At 41.5% G+C, this 21,878-nt stretch overlaps 1 protein-coding gene across 1 annotated transcript in view; it reads left to right on the top strand.

Moving 5' to 3' along the window:
• ADAMTS6 (ADAM metallopeptidase with thrombospondin type 1 motif 6) overlaps positions 1-21,878 on the top strand; it is a 346,787-nt gene that overhangs the window by 183,429 nt on the left and 141,480 nt on the right. The window contains exon 10 of the mRNA XM_019532140.1: positions 15,905-16,051. Coding sequence (XP_019387685.1) covers positions 15,905-16,051 — 147 coding nt within the window. The remainder of the gene's footprint in view (positions 1-15,904; positions 16,052-21,878) is intronic.

The following is a 21,878-nucleotide window of genomic DNA, read 5'->3' as shown; positions in this document are numbered from 1 at the left end:
ATGAGTAACCTCTTCACCTTAAAAACAAAGTAACTAAATTAGAGAAATCATGAAAGACAATGTATTCATTACTCTAATTTACTCCATTTTGGGTCCAATAAATGGACTTTTATCATGTCTCATGTCTGCATTTCAAGGTTTCATAGTAGCTAGGGTCAGGAGGGACCTGAACAGATTATCTAGCCTGACCCCCTGCCACAGGCAGGAATGAATGCTGTGTTCACAAGACCCCAGCCAGGTGATCATTCAACTTCCTCTTAAATTTACCCAAGGAAGGGGTGAGGACCACTTTCCTGGGAAGTTGGTTCCAGATTTTGGCCACCCTAACTGTAAAATATTGCCTTCTGATCTCTAACCTAAACCTATTCTCCATCAGCTAATTACCATTGTTCCTTGTCAACCCAGGTGGTGCTGGGGAGAAAAGGGCTCTTCCTACTTGCTGGTGATCTCCCCTGATGAGTTTGTAGGGAGCCACCAGGTCCCTCCTCAGCCTCCTCTTGCTGAGGCTGAACGGGTTCAGGTCCCTCAGTCTCTCCTCATAGGGCCTGTCCTGCTGCCCTCTCACCAAGCGGGTGGCCTTTCTCTGAACCCTGTCCAGGCTGGCCACATCCTTTTTGAAGTGCGGTGCCCAGTACTGGATGCAGTACTCCAACTACGGCCTGACCAATGTTGCATAGAGGGGGAGCATCACCTCTCTGGACCAGCTTGAGATGCATCTTTGGATGCATGACAAGGTATGGCTGGCCTTGCTGGCTGCGGTCTGGCATTGGCGGCTCATGTTCATCTTGGAGTCAGTAATGACTCCAAGATCCCTTTCCGCCTCTGTGCTTTCAAGAAGGGAACTCCCCAGCCTATATGTATGCTGTGGATTCCTTCTCCCAAGGTGCAGTACCCTGCCTTTGTCTACGTTGAACCCCATCCTGTTCTCGTCTGCCCACTTTTGTAGTCTGTCTAAATCTGTTTGCAGCCTCTGTCTCCCTTCAAGTGTGTCCACCTCGCCCCACTCTTAGCGTCATCAGAAAACGTGGACAGCATGCTTTCACCCCCTTGTGCAAATCGCTGATGAAGATGTTAAACAGTGCAGACCCGAGGACTGAGCCCTGGGGTACCCCACTGCTCACATCTTACCAGGTTGAGTACAACCCATTCACCACTACTCTCTGAGTGCACCCCAAAAGCTAATTTTTTACCCATCCAACTGTGCTGGCATCAATGCCACAGTTGCTTAATTTATTGATGAGGATGGGGTGAGAGACAGTGCCCCTGAGGATGATCTCCCCTGCAGGCCCCCAACAGATGTCTTCCTTGATAATTCTCTCCAAGATCTTCCTGAGCCTCGAAGTGAGGGTTACAGGCTTGTAGTTACTTGCGTCCTCCTTCCTCCCTTTCTTGAAAATTGGGGCCACATTAGCCAGTTTCCGATCCCGCGGCACCTGGCCAGATGACCACGAATGCTCTTACAGCTGGGCCAAGGGCTCTGTGATGACCCCTGCCAGCTCCCTTAACACCCTTGGGTGGAGGGTATCTGGAACTGCAGATTTAAAAATGTCTAGCCCTTCCAGAAGATACCTAACTACCTCTGTGCTGACTGAAGGTGTGACAGAGCTATTCCCAAGATTGTCCCTACCTCTGGTAGGTGGGATATCATGGTTCCTGTTCAAGAAAACAGAGGCAAAGAAACTGTTAAAAATATCAGCTTTCTTGTCTGGCATAGCCACAAGATTACTGCTTGCATCTTGCAGGGGCCCTACATTGCCTAGTGCTCTCTTCTTGCTCCCAATGTACTTGAAAAAGGACTTTTTGTTGTCCTTAATCCTGGACGCTAGCCTGAGTTCCATCTCTGCCTTGGCCTTCCTAATAGCCCTCCTACACTCACAGGCTGAGGAGGAGTACTCCTTGGTGATAGCTCCTCCCTTCCACTGGTTGTATGCCCCCCTTTTAGTCCTCAGGCATTCCTGAATGCCCTTGCTGAGCCAAGGGGGTTTCTGAGCACTCTTACCCCCCTTGCTTCTCAGATTGTCCCCTTAAGGTATGACCATCCCACATGGACTCCCATCTCCTCTACCTTCTAGGCCCTCAGTGCCTCCCCCACTAGTTTCCTAAGCTCGTTGAAGTTGGCCCTTCTGAAGTCAAGGGCTTTAGCCTTGGTGTGAGCCCTTGACGCCCTGCATTGGATAGTGAAATCCAGCAGGTGATGATTGCTATTGCCCAGGTGGTCAAGGACCTGCAGTCCCCTCACCAGGTCATCCCCCGTGGCCAGGACCAGGTCCAGCAAGGTGTTACCCCTAGTGGGTATACCCCTAGTGGGTATACTTCCTGGATAAGGTGAAGGTCCTGTACTACAGCCAGGAGCCTATGCGAGCGGTCAGACCTGGCTGTCTGCTCCTCCCAGCAAATGTCTGGGTAGTTTAGGTCACCCATGATAGGTTATCCCTTGACATAACTGCCTCCATAAGCTGACTGGAGTTTTTATGTTGCAGTTGTAAAAATACACAGCTTCTATAAACATTAAAAAACCCAAACTTCATTGGGACTTTAGCTTTGATGATGTATTACCCAAATAGACTGAAATGTTACTGGTATAAATGTGAGGCTAGACAAAGAATTTTGGTTTCTATGACATATTTAACTTTATAATAGACATGAAATAAGATTCATGTCTAATGCTCTATGGAAAATATAGTCTGAAGTTTAGAATGATGAGATACTAAAATCATTAGTTTTGCATTAAAACAGTCCAATCAAGGAAAAGGAATGCAATAACTCTTCACAAATCTTAATAAAAGTGTTAGTGGAGTTGAATAAATGGGGGTGAAAAAAGAGGCTTACTAACCTGCAGAGCACTATGAATGTTAGTTTCATATTTCCAAAGGAAATCTGAGTGTAGCAATTTACTTCCTGATCAAAGGCAGACCATTCTTCTTTTACACACAGTGCAGTTTTGTATTGCTTATTTGTATTGCATATTTCTCCTTTCTGTGGTACTTCACTAACTTCTCTAGGTGTTCTACTGGTGATTATGAGTGCAGGATGGTTATCTACAATGCACATCAGGAGGCAATTTTTTCCCTGTGCTGTTCTGTAAGATGGGAATAGCCATACCTCTGTTGAAAACTCCTGTGCCCTAGTGGCCAATGTTTTTTTCCCCCCAGTAAATCAGACTTAAGTGTATTTTAAAGAGCTTTGGAAGTAGCACAGTACTAAGTTATGGTGTCCTTATTAAAATGAAATACTTTTCAATGAATTTTGCATTCATTTCCCTTAAAATTTCCAGAAAAAATATATTGAAAGAATTGAAATTGAGCCTTCTTTTAACAATTAGGGTTAAAAGAATTAGAGAATTGTAATTATCCCCAAAATGTGTATTCTAAGTTAATTAAATGTACAGTTGCAGTTAAAAGTAAAATAATTTCAGGTTAAGGCATGGGAATGCAGAGTGAAGACTCCCTAACAACTTTAACTTTGCCCTCAGCTGACACAATACAAGAGCCATGTGTTAACATACATTGGTATGTGTGACTCTACAATAAGTTAAATGTATTTTAAGAACTTTAGTTTTCATTTTTCTGTTTCATTTAATGTCACTTAAGTGCAGCTGCACAGGTATATGCATGTGCACGTGGATGCAGATCCTGGAAAAAGTGATGGGGGAAGCAGGGGAAATGCATGTCATTCCCAGTAGCTGAGCAGGCACTTACTGAGGCAGCTGAAGACCTAGGTTCCAGCCCCTTTATCTATAGCAGGTTTGAACATGTATCTCTCCTACTTCTCAGTATAGCCCCTAGCCACCACACCACAGGTCAGGCATTTTTAAGAGCTCTCTCCAACGCGCCTTTTCAACTTGAGCTACTATCTTTTACATGTAATAATCACTGGATGGAGAATAGTACAGTGGGTAAGTTTCTGGCCCATTCGGAGCAAGGGTCTAGCCTAGAGCCCAGGGCTTCCTCCTGTCTAGGGTCTCAGTCATTTTACTAGGCCACATAGTCTCAAATTTGCTCTCTTCTTCCCAGCCTCACATATTTCTCTTTCTTGGCACTCCAATTTAGCTCCCCACCAATCTGATCTAGAGTGGACTGTAATACCTGACAAATCTGATCAATTACTAGGTTATCTCTTGTAATTAATTGAAGAATCCCAGAATTCATTCTGTTTAGGCTTTTTTATATGTGGAAGTGGTGATTAATGTAATTTAATTCTGCAATTAATGACCACCTCTATTATATCTGTAGTGATTTTTCTTGGTTCCTCACTGTCTCTAGGTTCTTCTTTAAGTTGTGTTTGGGTATCCAGCAATGCTTCTGTTTCCATTGTCCCTGTCATCCCAATATGGAAAGCATGGAGTTATCATCATCATTATAATTGCTCCCAATTGTTGTTGCTATGACTCCTGATTTTGTGTGTAGTTGGTGTTTTACAGAGGAAATGTGCCTCAGGCTGTTAATGGCAACTCTCTGCAACAAAAGCACACATGCTGGGTTGGGCTTCCACAAGCTGTGTTTGAAGTTTCTCCAATTGTCCTTGGAGACCTTTTGCATCCATTGTTTAATGTCCTTTGGCATTCTGAATTGCTTCTGTCTGTAAAGCACTGGAACATAGTTCCTTTTTCATCCAAATTTAGTTGCAGGCATTAGATTTCCCCCTCTGCTTCTGATAGTAAATTTTCTGCTTTTGACTGACAGCTTGTTGTTCTTTAAGTTTTAAGTCCGCTGCCTGAGTAGCCTTAAAGCAGTTTCGAAGGAGAGCAATTTACATTGCGTCTCTATCAGTGTTTGCCTTCGATATCTGGTTCCACTGAATGCTAAAAGTGTCCCAAGGAGAGGTATCAGGTGAAGTAAAAGCCTTCTTTCTCCAAAAAAGGTCCTCCACAGTCTGCATGCAATGTATTTAGGGTTCTTGACTTCTGCTGATAATTTTTATTAACCAGGGAACTCATCTCCCCAGTTAGGTATAAAGTCTTATCCTGCTCTTATTAACTTCTTCTCCAGAGGGGTCACGATCCTGTCTTTGTAAATCTTTTACTTGTTGGTATTCCTGCTCAAATAGCATAAGGCAGACAAGGTTCTTTGGGCAAAACTGATATCTGATTAGATCAACTTAAATACTTGGGAAACAATTTTAAAGCAAGCTTTCAGGTTCAACAACCCTTCGTCAGGCTAAGGAAGTTTCAGCAGTTGGTGTGTGCTCTTCCTGGATGGAATGAATAGTAAAGAAGCCAGAGCTTCCATCCAGGAAGAGCACACACCAACTGCTGAAACTTCCTTAGCCTGACAAAGGGTTTTTGAACCCAAAAGCTTGCTTAAAAATTGTTTTCCAGCCATTTAAGTTGGTCTAATAAAAGATATCACATTCACCCAAAGAACCTTGTCTGCCTATGTCCTTAGACCAACACAGCTACAACCTACACCCAAATAGCATTATGCACTTTTAGATCCACAAGCAGATCTGTGCTTTCTGCTTGCACTTAGGAAAGAAGAGCAGGGCTTCTTTGAATACCTACACTATTTAGAAGGATGAAAGGGATGTGTGTCTTACCACCACTCCCCTTGCCTAAGAATCCTTCATTCTTTCCTAGTAAAGTGCTTTTGCCCTTTTATGAAATGTACCTGATACACTGATTTCCAAAGACCAGGAAGTGGCCCAGGGAGTGTCTCATTCAGTTAACTTTTAAATCATTTTATAAGGAAAAGCACATCCAGATATGGATGGCATATGTAGATGGCAGACCTGTAGATGTGCATAGGTTACTGATGGAATTGGAATGTATTTGAGTGGAATAGATGGTCCTGTTGGCCTTCTCTCTGTAATTTCTGGGATTCTATCATCAGCTATAGCAATAGACTTTCTTCTCTGAAAGATCCTTGGAGAATTTCATTTATTGGAGCCAAAGCTCCTGGATCTGGCTACATTTCATAAAGAGAGAGAACAATATATTACTATTATTCTTGATGCATTCTTGATGTCTGTGATGCTTGAAGAATGCCAGCAAATGGATCCTGAGCTATAGGATCCAGCCTCTTGAAACAAGAGGCATCTTTCTTGCCTGAGGATATGGTATTATTTCATGAGTTTGTTGACAGAATAGAAACTTCTTTGAAAATTTCACTGTCAGTTGAGGAGAATTCTTACTCTATCTTTGGTATTCTTGGATTTTTCTTCAAGAATAGAATTACATTGTCAATTCTAGACAGGGTTATGAAACCAATGAAAGCAATATGATTTGCTCTTAGGCAAGCAAGGTCAAAGAAGATGGATAAATTATTTTGATTAGTACATGATGGATATTTTGTTTTTCTTTCTGGAGCAGAGATGCAATCCTAATCTAATGTTAGCCAGATTTACTCTATCTCTTCTTATTCTTATGGAGATGGCAACAAAAAGGATATTCTAGGCAAAAAAGAATTTTCATATGCAACTTTAGGTATAAATAGTAGGACATAATAGCATGCTACCAACATGGCAGTTTTGCAAAATCCATTTGAGAGGAACAGAGAAAATTAGCAGAAGTCCTCATCTCTGAGGACAGATTATCATAAAATACAACTTAAAGTTTACTCTGTGAATGTATCTGTCAGCCATCTTTTCCAAGCACCATGTATGCTTAGACCATCTATCTCACTGAAAAGAGAAAAGGTATGGTAGTGAGCCTTTTCTTTAAAGGGTGGGGCTTATACAAGAAGATGGAAGACGGATGTGAGTTAAATCCTATTTCACTTCACGTGCTGAAGTGGCACTTGGTATATGTAAGTGCAGTTGTTGGCACTTATGTGCAGTTTGGATTCTATTCATTCTCTGATACCCTTTTGAACATGTGTAGATTTCTGCACTGTGGCTGCAAAGGCACCTGGGCAGAATAGAATCGCTGCATAATGCTGGGTAAGTCCATAAACTTTAGTCATAGAAAAGCAATGGCTAGCAAAAGGTTGATGTCAGAGGAGGAAGTTCCTCCCACCTTTTAGTCCAGTAGCCTACTGGTTAAGGCACTTGCTCAGCAAATATGAACTTAGATCTGTTGCAGTTATATTATCACTTAAGCATATAAAAGTGAAACAGGACTAAACCCTAGCTCTACATCCAGATCTTTGTGAATGTGCCTCAGAAAAGATCCAGGATTACCTTCATCTTACTTTTCTCAGACATGCTACTGACATCAACAATAACATCCTCAACGTTGGTAGAAAAGGAAGAGACCTTTTAAGTCATGAGGAGAAGGCACATTGATAATATAGACAAGGACATGAATAGTCACGGCTAGTTATTAGGCCTGACATCTAGAGCCAAGAGAGGGTCACAGTCTGAGACTGGATATTGAAGTTATGGTCAGGGACCGGTCAATGTTATGGTTAGGAAGAAGCCAAAGTAAATGATGAGAAAACTATGGCTCCAGCTAAGGTCAGGAAACTAGAATCAGAATGCTACAGATCATGCCTAGATAAAGAGTTGAGAGACAAACCAGGGTTAGGAGGCAAAGTCAAGAGTAGTCTGGAAGTAAAAAACTATGAATCATAGGAGCAGCCAAAAAGTCAGCAGTGCTGGTGTCAGTCCTTCAGTATGAGGATGACAGTCTTCCAGTAAATAGGAAAGCCACTGATGACTAAGGAGGCCAATACAAGTTCTGCATGTTTGATTGCAGACATGGCAAATAGTTCTGGGAAAGAGTAGATCTTGGTAGTGTCAGGTTGCAGTTCTTTCCCTTTGCCTCTTTCATCTATCTGCCTCCATAGTGAAGTGAGTTTGCTCAAAGTGGTCAATGCTTTGTCATACATCACAGTGCCACTGGGGACAATTCATTGCTTGAGTCTCCCAGGTATCGATGTGACTATTGCATTTCTTCAGATCAGCCTTCTAGGTGTCCTTGAATCTCTTTTTTTGCCCAATTGGCAGGTTGGGAGTATAGGACCTGTTTTGAGAGTCGGTTGTAAGCTTATGACATCCTGTTTAACAGAGTTGGTGCCATTTATATGTAGCTTCAATATCAGTGGTGTTTCCTTGGGTTAAATTGTTGGTGTTCATTCTTTTGTCCTTCCAAGTGATAGGCAGGATTTTCCAAAGACATAGTTGATGGTAGTGTTCCAAAACTTTCAGGTGTTTCTGATATGTTGTACAAGTGTCACATCTCTACAACAGGGTAGGGATGACAATAGCCTAGCAGATGTCCAAAGGCAGCACTGGCAGATTTTATCCAGTGTTGAATATTGTCATCAATGCTTACTTTTTGGGACACCTGTCTACCCGGATAGGGGAAATGCTCGATATTCTCCAAGAATTGCTGTTTAATTGTAACGTGGAGGAGCAGCTGTCTGGTTTCAGGTGCATTGGTAAAGTATCATGATTTTTGTGAAGTTGACATAGAATCATGGTGAGGAGTCAGCAAAAGGTCAGACACCAGGAAAAAATACTAAGAACAAAGGAACGTGGATCAAGAACAGGACCAGAGTCAAAACATATGCTCAGATCAAGGTGGTCTACAAATTCACCGGAAGAGTTGTGCAGACAGCTTCTTATTGTCTGCCCTGCTGGTTTTAGGGATGGGGTCAGCTTCCTGCCAGCTCAGCAGCCAATAACCAACTGCCAGAGGGATAATTCATATCCCAGCTGGAGTGCTGACTCATCACACTTGCCAACTCCTATTTTGATGTGAGGCTTAAGTGCGGTAAACAAAATTTGGAGTATTTCTTCCCCACTTTCCCTAATTTTCAGACTACTCGTGAATTTTTCAGCAACTGAAATTCAGTAAACCTAATCAGTTGAATATTGGAAATATTTCTCAGTGGATTTCCTATCCAGTTTATCACTTTTCTTCCCAATCCTTCCATTCAGAAACTCAGGAGGGTCTGTTATAATCAGATATTCTGTTTCCTTTGGAAGCAGGACCAAAAAGAGTGGTGCCAAGGTAACTGAGAGGAAAAGATTTCTGTTTAACATAGTTCTTAATCCCAGAAAAGGATGGATATCTTCAATCCACACTGAACCTGAAAAAACTCAGTTTATTCATCAGGAAATTCCAATTCAGTTTGTTGAACCTGTCATCTATAATACCTTTCCTTTCAACACAAATTGGTTTGCAACTTTTTGACCTGACGAACACATATTTCCATATTTAAGTCAGATTGTCATACCACAACTAGCTCTGTTTCCTAGTACTGAAAGATCATTTTCTTTTCTGAGTCATTCTGTTTGGTCTTTCTACTGCCCCTAGAGATTTTACAAAATGCTCCTTGGAAGTGGCAGCATATTTTTTAAGGTAGAGGTTTCACATATACCCATACCTAGACTAATCAAAATGTTCTCTGAGTAAAATCTATTCACAGTCATATACTATTTTACACATGTTCCTTATCTGTGAAGAGGGCACTAAGGATAAATCGAGAGAAGTAGATCTTATTACCCACTCAAATGATCCCTTTCATAGTACAAGTTACCAGGAAAATGACTTTTAAAGATCTAATCTTCCATAGCTTTACTGGCACCAGAATCATATTTTTTCTCAGACCAGTGGGAATCTACATGTGTAGAATCTTACACCTGATTAAAACAAAATCTCTCCAATGCTGATTGGCAAGAATTAGAAACAAAACTTGGACAGCATACGAGTGTACATACTCTGCTGTCTATCATATGGCCCCTCTAGATGTTCAGATATAAGTGTAATAGAATTTGATGCATGATCCACACAATCACACTTCCTGCCATGCCATATGTGCATGACGGGAGGTGTGATTGTGGGTTCCGGCATCAGATCCAATCACATTTTATTGCCGGTACAGGGGGTTCTCATGGCTGTGAGCCCTGCATCTGATGAGGCTCACAGCATTCCCCGTGCTGTGAGCCCTGCAAGCCCTGCAGCAGACAAGGCTCACAGAAGGGGCAGCATTCTTCCTGCTGTCCCAGCTGCAAGCCCTACAGCTGATGAGCTTCACAGTGGGGGCAGAGCTGGGAACTACTGCAAGTCTTGTCCACTGCCACTACTGCAAGCCTTGTCTGCTGCAGTGCTTGCACTGGGTGGTGCACCCTATGGCTAGGAGCTTGTCATTTGATGGCGCTCACAGCCACAGTGGAGCACCTGGCCACAGGTTAAATTAATGGCACGATAAGAACAATTTTGGAATAACTTTGTAGCTTATTGTTTTATTACACCATTAATTAGTTGAACATGCAGCTGGGTCACAATTTAACACATGATTAACTGGTTAGTCCCACATTAAATCTAACATGTAGATGGGGCCATAGGGATCTAAAAGTTTCAATGTTATGAAAGCAGTAGCTTTTATCCATCTGGCTCCATCAATAACAAGCACTTTGGTTTGGGAATCATATTTTTACAAATTTTCAGGTTGTGGCTATTGGAATGTCCAGGGAAACTGTCTGTTCCAGAAATAAGTGAAATAGGATTGTGAGTGATACACCAGATTCATGTTTCTTTGTATCATCATTATGAAGTAGTTGAGGTTGTCATGGACAACTACAGCACAATCAGGGGTTCATTCGGTACAGCTATTCAGGTAAACACTGTGAGAGCAGTGTGTTCAGCACAAGATCTACCCTCCACCTGTACATCTAGCAGGGAAGGAAAACAGGAGGGAATCAATAGAACTTCATTAATCATTTCTAAAGTTGCTGATTCAAGAGTTCTTTACATGTAGCAGTTTCTAGAGGTAGATCACATTGGATGCATCTACATGTGTGCATTTACTGCACAGTAACCAAAATTACTGCACAGTAAATATGGCAACTTATGCTGACTTGAGCGTAAATTTGATACCTGCATCATTCAGGTATCATATTTACTCCCGATTAGTTACTGCACAGTAATGCACATGTAGATGCTTTACTGCACAGTAATACTGTGAGTACTGATTTGGGACTAACTTTAGTCCCAAGTCAATTCGCCCAGTGTTAACGTGTTTTAACACCTGCACATGTAAATATCGGCCTATTCCTGCTTACTGTGCAGTAACTTACTGCACAGTAAATTTAAGCCAGTATAAACGCATGTTTAGACACACCTGTTGCATCAAAATGAAATGTGAAATGTCTCAATTTTGCTCAGGAGTAGGGTATGGTAATCACCCATCTCAGGCACATTTGTGATAAACTGAGAAAAAGGTCTATGCGCCTTCTCTCCATTTGCTCTTCTTGCTTACTCTGAGGGTAAAAATGAAAGAACGGACCAGAAGCAAAAGAATCCTAGCTGTTCTGGCATGGCTGAAACAACTGTGGTTTATAGATCTCTTTAAATATCCAAAAAAAATTTTGCAATCTCTTCCTCTTATTTCAGATCTGTTGATTCTGCAGAATAAGAAGGCTCACTCTGACCCTTATTTAATATACTTAATGGCTTGTGCTATACAGTTCTATCATGGTTAGAACAAACATGTTCACTAGAGGTACAACAGATTTTAAAGTAAGCCTAGAAAAGAATCAAGTCACAGATGTCACAGCTTCTAATGAAGTGTGCTTCTCCCAGCAAACAATAATATTTATTGCAATTTGAGCAAGGTGCAGGAGTCCTTGCTGCAACTGAAACTTTCAGGTCCTTCTCTATAGTTAGTTAAGGTTCATTTAGCAGTTGTACCAGAATATCACTCTCTTATAAAAAAGAAATGCTTGGTAACATATGAGAGTTAAAATATTTATGAAAGGGTGAATTAATATCTGTGTGCCATCTGGAGATCCTCCACTAATGTGGGAACTTAACATATTCTTAGCTAATAGAATGTTCATTCCTGAATTACAATAGCTTTCACTATAGCTATAACTTTAGCGAAAAGAGTGAGTTAACTAACCTCTAGTGCTTTTTCCAAGACCTCATGCAAATACAGGCATAAACTAACTATGTACATTAGATGCTAAGAGGAGTTTAATATATTAACTGATGAAATAATTGAGAAGGTCTCTGAATTTGTTAATTTCTTATGCTTATTAAAAAGAGTCAAGCATTATCAGAAGGGGTTAGACTATGATACAGAAAGTTTATCTACTGGCATCATTAGATGACTGGGTCCCATGCTGCTAAGGCCAAGGCAAATTCAGTGTCATACAGAAATCTTCAGAACTGCAATTTGAAGCACACTATTCTTTTGGATTGATGATCCGAATTGGATGTTTAGTTTGGCCAAGCAGTAATATTTCAATCCTTCTTTAATTAAGGCTCTATATACCATCTTCCTCCAAGGAACACTATCAATCCAATTACCCACTATGTGGGACTATGAAGAGGATACTCAAAGAAAAAATCAAAGGAACTCATCTGTAACTGCAGTTCTGCAACATGCACTCATTACAGTCATACTCCAGGCCCACTCTCCCCTGGTTTTTTATCGGAGTCTTGATAAGTATCTTACACTTGCAAGAAGTAGGTGTCATTGAGGTGAGCAGAGGTCTACACTGCTTTTAAGTCTTTCCTTGAGCATGTCTAGGAATAGTGAAAGGGAGAAAGGTAAATGGGTCATATGGCCTTCCAATGGGCATTGCTATCAAAAGGTTTTGCCATCAGAACTGCGCAGTTAGTATATCCTAAGAATGTGAATATACAAAGTACATCTCAAAGAGCTCCAATTTAGAGCTGGGAAACCTTCAGTTATTACAAAATATCTGTAGAATGAATATATAAAAATCCTTTTATATACATTGTAATGAAGAATTAAGTTACAGTATTTTCACAATTTTTTAGGATCACATTACTTATTTCCAGAACAGAAAGATGTGACTAGTTTTAGAACTAAACAGAGTGAGAATAAAAATACATTTTCTTCTTTCTGTCGTGTAAGGATCAGAATTTTCTTTTTGTCTTAACATTTAAAAAGTGATACCATTAAGAATTAAACTGGAATTAATGCACCACATATTAGAGTTAGCATGTATACTTTTGCTTGAATTTTTCCCTGCAGTATGGCTTTGGAAGAGAGTGTTATGTAGAGTTATAAATGAAGTATTTCCTTTCTCTGCTTTTGTATTCCCTACTTTTTCTCCGTCCCTTCCCATAACCTGAAAATTTGCCATTCTTTTCTGGTTTGTGAGGTATCAGACCTTAAATTTGTCAGTGATCCAGACTTGAATACAGCAATTTCTTGATTGTTGAGCGTTTGTGTGAGGAAAGAAGAATATTTAAGGAAAATACATTCTTTGATATAAAGAAAAATGGAATTCATATGAAAGTGTGTCTAAGTCCATCCTAACTATGCAGTTGGTCCAATAAAAGGTTTAATCCACAAAAATCTTTGCTTCTCATGTATTTTCAGGACCTCCACAGCTACAAAATGACTTGACCACTGAGAAAAATATGCTATACTGAAACAGACTTAATCTTTTTATAAAACGCAAAGAGAAGATACATTTTTACAATAGATTACTTTTCTTCATGTCCTTTAAAATGACTAATTTATGTCATGTCAATCACAGCATTATCAATTTTAATATTTTGTTAACTGGTTATGTATAAAATCAATAATCATTTCATCTTTAATGTTATGCATACAATTGAGCAGTACTTCTTAAGTAGTCTGTTATAGTCCATTCTCAGGAATTTCGCTTTTAGTTTTAGTCTGGTGATGATTCTTTTCCACATTATGTATCTATCTTTAGCCCTAAGGAACGGTTCCAGCAGTCTTGCATCTGTGAGGTATAAGGATGCTCTTACCTCACCCCTTTTTCACAACTGTGTAATCTTTGATTTACATTAGGAAAGGAATGTTATAGGGTCTTGGCAGATGTTACTTTTATGGTGCAATTCTGGTGAACCAAGAACCAGAGCTGTCCCATGCCCTATCCTAATGCTCAGCTGAGCATTGGGATGGGGTCCAGGGCAACCTGCAGTCCCAAGCCAGCATATAGTAGCCATGGGATCCAGGACACAACTGCCTTCTCCCAGTTTAGCCAGTAACAGTATTCTAGAAGCGTATTAAAAGGCTACCAAGCCGCTTCTGTTTGCTCAGGGTTATTGTCTTGATATTACTCTGACTTGTACCCCTCCCCATGCCTAACCTCTCTACCCAATAAAGCTATCCATTATAGCAAGCCGTGCTGTACATGCTTGAGAGGGATTGGGCAGGCCATTTTGCTCCCTTTGTTCAATTGGCTAAGGGAGGCTATTTGTGAATACTTCAGATTAAGAGAAGCACCCCAAAGTACCACGGTGGGCTAAGCAGCCTCATGTTCCGTAGGGTCTGTGTACCCGGGCGGCACAGACCCCTAACTAAGACCAGATCCTGGGTGATGGCAACAGTTACCCAGGCTTGTGGGTATACTCCAGGAAGGGGGTTGGCCAGAAGTTGTTGCACCTGGGGAGGCATCGAAGCTTGGCATTTGGTTGGGCACAGTAAGGTGGGTTTCTCAGTGCAGGAGTGCCCCCTACTGGCCCACCACACATGGTGATGGGGTAGGAACCCACAGCCTGTTGTCTGGAAGGCATTATTTCAGGGAAGGAAGTAGAGTCACTGAAAACCCTTGAGCAAACGAGTCTTTAATTTGGCATTGGGTCAACTGGACAGGGTAGCTAGCTAGGATGGCTGACAAGTATGACCACCTGACTACGGAGGGCTTGGTGAAGGAAATGAAAGAAAGAGGCCTCCAAAGGAAAAAGAGGCAAAAGAAACAGGACCTGATTAAAGCCCTGCAGGAAGATGATCAGGCAACAAGCAAACGGCGTCTGGAGTTCTTTTAGACTCCAGATAAACATGTGAGTAACTTACCTGAAATTTAGCCAGTAACAGTGTATTCTAGAAGTGTATTAAAAGGCTACCATGCCTCTTCTGTTTGCTCAGGGTTATTGTCCCAATACTACTCTGACTTGTACCCTTTCCGGTGTCTACCCTCTCTACCTAATAAAGGCATCTGTTATAGCAGGCCTTGTTGTACATGTTGAGAGGGATTGGACAAGACTTTTTGCTCCCTTTGTTTGGCTGGCTAAGGGAGGCTATTTATGAATACTTCAGGTTAAGAGAAGTACCTCAAAGTATTACGGTGGGTTAAGCAACCCCAAGGTCCATAGGGTCTGTGTACCCGGGTGGCACAGAGTCCTAAGACCAGATCTCAGGTGCTGGTAGCAGTTACCCAAGGCTTGTGGGTGTGCTCCAGGAAGGGGGTTGGCCAAACATTGGTGTCCTCGAGGAGGCATCCAAAGCTTGGCATTTGGTTGGGCACAGTAAGGGAGGGTGGCTCATTGCAGGAACACCCGCTACTGGCCTGCCACAAGTGGAAGCATAGAGGGAGTATATGTTCTCTAGTAGAACAGGATCCTAGGAATAGAGCACCTAACTTCTATCTGAACTATGGTCGCCCCACAGTGGGCATGTCTACATGTGCGTTTTAATGTACAGTAGTTTATTTTACTGCACATTAGAGTGTCTTGGCAAAAACACTAATGCACAGTAAAATTAGACTACTATACATGAAGCGTCACTAAAAAAGCATGTGCTTTTGCTACTGTGCATTAGAGCAGCTTAATGCTCATTTAGTTAGTACCTCACATTAGAGGTACTAAATTTAATGTGCAGGAGCAAAAGTGCATTAATGAATGTGATACGCCCAGTATGAGCTTGGCACTAATACCTAGCTTTTTCTGTGTGAGTTTATTAATCTGAGCACAGGGGCTGACAACCACCTATAGCCCTCATTTAGGCAAAACCCCAAATAAGGATTATAGCTGAAGACCCTTCTGTTTTTTTCACAGGCATGTTGTAAAACTTGCTTGAAGTAGTAAAATGGTTAAGACCTTTGTATGGAAGAAAGAAAGTATTTAATGGTATAGTATTTTGAGTTATGACTAAACTGTAGAGAAGGCCAACTAAGTGTGGCCTTCTAGTTCAAAACTTGTTATCTTTGTGGAAGCCATCTAAAGTTATATTAGCTATCTGATGCTTCAGCTAAGTAATGGATTGCCTTCCCCCCCCCCTCTTTTGGACAGTTTTGGCATGAACCATGATGGAATTGGAAATTCTTGTGGGACCAAAGGTCATGAAGCAGCAAAGCTTATGGCAGCTCACATTACAGCAAACACCAACCCCTTTTCTTGGTCAGCCTGTAGCCGGGACTACATCACCAGCTTTTTAGAGTAAGTAGTTTCTACTGAGCAATGATAAATTGCTCCACAATTTCATAGTCATTAAAATGAATAACTGGTGAAGATATGGTGATCTACTCTAATACTTCATACAATGTAGAGTGAGTAGATATAACAGATATATGATGAATCACTCCACACTTTTACAGCATGGATTGTGTCATGGATCGTTTATTTTATGTTGTGACAAGTATTCTATCTACCCAAGCCCCACTTTTGAACTGTTCGGTATATACTATGCTAAACATATTTAATCATTTCATTAATATTAGAGATGGGGAACAAGAATGGGAAGGTTTTTATTTAAGGGGGAATAATAAGGTTTGTTTTGTTCAATGTGTAATGATGCTAGACAGTATTTGGACTTCTGTTTTCTTGATCTGAGTACTGGCCAGGAGCAGATCCAGAGAGGGTGCAGTGATGAGGCTGCAACTCCCTTTCTGACCAGGCGGCAGGAACAGCAGCCAGGGACTTTTTAAGTGCCCAAAGAAGGTAAGAATTTTCCACCACCCCCCTTCCCCTCTATGCTCAGAGGCACATCCCCTCCCTTTCTTGGTCCCTTTCCCTCTGAATCCCCTGCCCCTCTCCTGCTGTTGCTGTTGTCATTGCTGCCCTGGGGATGAGGGGAACTCCAGAGCCACTCCAACCTAGGTGTGCAGCGGCTGGGCTCAGCCTGGGATAATGCCAGTGGCAGCGGGCTGAGGGGTTCCCTTTCCTTACCTGGTCCTTTAGGTGTTCCCCACCAGTCTGGGAGCAAGTGCAGGGAGTGGGAACCTGCTTTGTGCCAGCCCTGCCATTGTTCAAGGTTGAGCCAAGCCACTGTACAGCCTGGCTGGAGTGGCTCTGGAGCTCCCCTCACCCCTAGGACAACAGAGACAGTGGTGACAGGCAGGTGAAGGGGATATAGAAGGGAGGAGATGTGGATGGGAGAGGAAGGAAAGGTGTAGAATTCTTATCTGCTTTGAGGAGTTAAAAAAAGTCCCCAACTGCTGCTCCCATGTCATGGTCTGCTTGCCTCAGTGTGGAGGAAGGAGGCTAGGAGTAGGGATGCAGCCCCCCTGAAGTACCAGTCACTGTTCCAGCGCGCCACCCCCCCACTTTTAAAATCCTGGATCCATTTCTGGTACTGGCCAAAGTGTTGTTAGAACATTACATGGTTTTGGAATTTACTCATGTGAAAGAAAGTACAGTACAGATTTCCAAGACTGTAGTTGTAAACCAACAAGAACAACAATGACAACAAGATTAAGCCCTGAAGGAAGCAGACATTTCAGCTCAGTGAGATCACAGACTGCCTTTTCCATGAGGTAGAGTCATTCCTATAAGAGTCTTTAAACCGTTCTGTATTTTCCCCTGACATTCTTAAATGGGTTCATTCTGAGAGATGGTGAGCCTTGCCAGCTCTCACCAGCTGTCATACATTTTAATTCAGAAAATACAAATCAATCAGAACTTGGATTACTAGATTTTCTCAGAATAGTTAACATGTACTGCACCATAAGACATTTAATTAAATGGAATTTTATTGGACTATTTGCATAAGAACTATTTGTTTAAATCAAAGGTCCAAGATCTGACACTATGGGCTAGATCACTAGGTGTGACTAAAAAACTGTAAGCTTTTGCTAATGCACATTAAATTGGGTAATGCACATTAAAGCATCAGTAAAACCATGCTCTTTAGTTAATGCACATTAAGCTGGGCTAATGTGCATTTTCCTAGTACATCAAAATGGAGGATGCCTGCAGACATGCTGGGAGGTTGCTCTGGCATGCTGTAATTACAGTATGTTGGAGCAGACTCGATTGAATCTGCTGGAGCATGGTTATTACTGTGCTCCAGCAGCCTCCTGCATCTTTCGTATCAGTATCCCTGTGCTTCAGAATGGTGGTGGGGGTGCTTTAACTAAAGCTCGTCGAATGAACTTTAATTCAGGTGTCCCTTCCACCATTTTGAAGCATGGGGGCTATGATACACGAGATGCTGCAGTGCTTTAATTAAAGAGGCTGTTGGAGGTGCTCCAATGAAAGCACTATCCCCACCCCCAGAACATGTGTAAAAGTGCCCAAAGGTACTCGATTTAATGCACATTTAACATTAGTGCATTAATGTTAAATGTGCATGTGTAAATGCACCCACTGAGATGCAGTCAGTGGAAGACTCAAGATGTTGTGAACGAAGGGTGATTTCAATCATATTTTTTCTATTTTATCAGTTGCAAGGTCAGGCACAGACTATTTGGTCCATAGGGTTGCTAGTAGTAGTTACCAGCTGGAGGTATTGCATTGTCCAGGGATCCTTTGAGTGCAAAATAACGTGGCCAAGCCCCTTCCCACTTGATCCATCTATTATGTGGCTGTGTGAGGGGCCAGGAGATGTGCAGCCCTCCCCTAAATCCATCACTACAAGGGGTTTTGTTATTCAGGAAACAAGGCTTAGGAGAGAAGAGTGTTTCTGAGAAAGCTTTTCACTATACTAAACCTGACAATAGCCTAAGCCTAATGTTGTGGATCCTAGCCCTGTAGATCTTAAATTGGGTTCTCCCTACTCCTCTACCATGTCTATTTTTTCTTCTACAAATGTCCATATATACATTTTTTGTGAAGTCAAGGAGTGTCATAGGACAGGATGTCAACACTGTAACTTAAAACTGTGTTTTAAACTACACTTACCTTTTTTCATAATCACATATTGACTTTTGCTACTTAGTTCAATTTTATCTTTAAAAGAATTATTGATGCATGCATGCCAACAAGGTACTGAGTGCTTTACATGTATATGGTGAAGAAAGGTTCTTTACAAAGAGTTTAGAATGTAAAAGAGACGCACAAGGGCAGTACAGAGAATTAGAGAAGAATAACTTAGAATATCAAGGAAATATTTATAATGAAAGAACTTTATTTATTAGGAGGCAAGCAGCAGTGGCTTGACGGATACAGTGTCTTCAGTATTAGAATCACTGATGTATTTGGGATCTGAATTTCTGGGCATGCAAATCAATTTTCCAATGCAATCTGTAAGCAGATTTATTTAAAAATGATTTAGACACTAAAGATAAGTCCACTACCTCTTCTTGTCAATGTCCATGTCAATCAATTCAGGAATGTTCTGTTCAGTACATTTTCTGAAATATGCAGCCTAGATTGAATTGTGCCAAATAATGGGACTTCCAGTTCTTAGGGGACACTGTCCCACAAGATAACCAATCTCACTTGGTGGACATTTTTCCTGTCGCTCAGCCTGAATTAACATGTGTTTTGCAGGGCTTTTTGGTTTGTTTATGTTTAACCTTTAGCAGTCCATTTCTTTTACTGCTATCTTACACTTTTTTTGTCTATCTTGAACTCCATCAGGTTTTTCAATATTATGGAAATGAGCTTTCTTCAGGTTAATACAGTGTTCCACATATGCCATACCAGAGCCATGACAAGAATTATTTCTTAGTTATGGACTTGATGAAAGAACAACTTGGTGAAATTCTATAGCCTACATTGTGAAGGAGGCCACAATATATGATAACAGTCCTTTTTAGGACTGTTTTAGGATAATAGTCCTTTTTTAGTCATAAAATCTGTGAATTTATTAAATAACTTTCTTGTCTTATGCCATACCTTTGTATGTACTGTCCAATGATGCAATCTTTTTCGTTTTTTGCCATATCATAATTAAATTCACACCCTATATTTATTTATATTTATATTTATTACTATCCTTTCCCTTCACTTTTTCATTCTATGGTCTTGATTTGCTACTTGATGTTCCAGCTTTAATGCCAGTGGAATGCCATTAGTAGAGTCATTATACTGGCATAAAATTGGAGTTGAACTGTGGTGAGCTAGTCCTCATATTTCTAATATCTATGTTTCTCTATTGTAACTCCTGCTAGATTTGTACCATCTGTGAATTGTAGTGGTATCCTATGTACTTTTCCAGATCATTAGAGAAGATATACTTGAAAGTAGCACAGTTCTGCCAAGTAGCCACTAGAAAGAAACTCCTTACTGAATAACCATTTATTCATATTTCAGCTATTTTTATATTCTATACCAGTATTCTATTTCCAAATCAACTTGCATTTATTATTTTGGTTTTTGTGTGACACCGTATTAAATTCTTTACTGCTACAAATACTTTTCATCTTTCATTTGACCACCATCTCTAATTTTAAAATTCTTTCTTAAAAATTAGTCAGGTTTCTCAAGGAGGATTAGTAAATTCATGCTGCATATTGTACCAGAATCAGGGACAGGCTAAAAAAATATCTTTAATATTTAGGCCAAAATGATAGCTAAGCAGTGTTTTTTCCACAAATGCATAGATACACAGTATAGCTCAGCATGAGATCTTTATGCAACTGCTTTGTTCTGTAGCCTGTGCTATACTGGGCAATGACAAGGATGCCCAAGACTCATTATATACTATCTTCTAAAATATAGAACACAGTCTTAGTTTGGTAAAATCAGAGGGTCAGAAAAATCTATTGCATCAATTTCACTATCTCCAAGTCAATGGAGGATATTCATTTAGCCCTGTATATGAATTGAGGTGGCCTCTCCACAAGGCCTTGAGCTGCAGAATGGTATTCTGAAAGTCAGTTATTCTGTAATTCCAGATAAACTGTTCTGCTCCCTGCATTTCTAATTAATTACCTGCATAAATCAATCCAGCTGCCCCAGAAAATGTATCTACAGTTTGTTTTTCTGGCCCACTAATTTCAGTATCAAGTTATTCTCTGTGACCCTAAGACATTGAATATACTTCCATAGTTCTGCAGTTAGCTGCTCCCACAAATCCTTTGTAGTTCTATGAGATTATCTCAGCAGGTCTGAGTATAGCTCAGAACTGGTAAATCTGTTCTCTTCCAGGCATTATGACAGAAATAACAAGTGACAACCCAGTTTTCAAAAAGAACAATGAATTTTATCCAGGACAAAAGCATTACAGAAAACACACAGTAAAACAGTAACTAATCTACAATCATGCTAATATTACTAAGTATTAGGGCTGTGCGAAGTTTCGGTTGTTGATTCAATTCAGAATAGATTCGGCCTGATTCGATAGCCAAATCTCTGAATCTGAATCAAATCAGGAGACCCATTAATTTCTTTGAATCAAATCGGAAGTCTCCAATTTGATTCAGAGAGATTCAATGATTCGGCCATAGACACAGCTTTATATGTTTTTTCTGTGTACCTTGAGGTACCAGGCACGGCTTGTGAATGCTGAGATGGTGGGGTGGATGTAGCATCCCATGGGAGCACGGTGGGGGGCCCCTGCATTCTCGGCAGCTGGTGCCTTCTAGGTTGGGCGGCACCTGGGGTCCCCCTATGGCTGATCACTGAGCCATGGGGTGCTGGGGGAGGGTCCCCCATGCACTCAGTGGTGGACCCAGAAGTAGACGACACCCTGTCATGGTCGTTCCACCCCTCACTGCTCCAATGGCCAGGTAGAGGTGGTGACAGAGGCCACTCAGCAGGGCCCCTTAGGTGGTGGTGCAGGGAGGAGGGTTATTCTGCTGCTTGCCCTGTGCTTAGAGCATGAGCGGTGGTGCCAGCAGCTGTTGGGGAGGGAAGACCCTACTGTTGTCCCTCAGGGCCAGATGGGGGAATAATCCTGCTCCCTGTCCCACACCTAAGGGGCCCTGCTGGCTGGCGTCAGGCCCCACCTCCACCTGGCAGCTGGAGCAGTGAGTGGGGAGTGACCATGATGGGAATGGCAGCCCCTGTCATGGTGCTGGGGAGCACAAGTCCCTTCTCAGCATGGGGGCCATGCTGCGAGGTTGAGAAAGCTGCTGCAGCTTGTGGTGGTGGTGCCGGA

The sequence above is a fragment of the Crocodylus porosus genome, unplaced genomic scaffold (assembly GCF_001723895.1).
Source record: "Crocodylus porosus isolate Cpor-Errol unplaced genomic scaffold, CroPor_comp1, whole genome shotgun sequence".
Lineage (NCBI taxonomy): Eukaryota > Metazoa > Chordata > Crocodylia > Crocodylidae > Crocodylus > Crocodylus porosus.
This window is presented reverse-complemented; position numbering and strand designations above follow the sequence as displayed.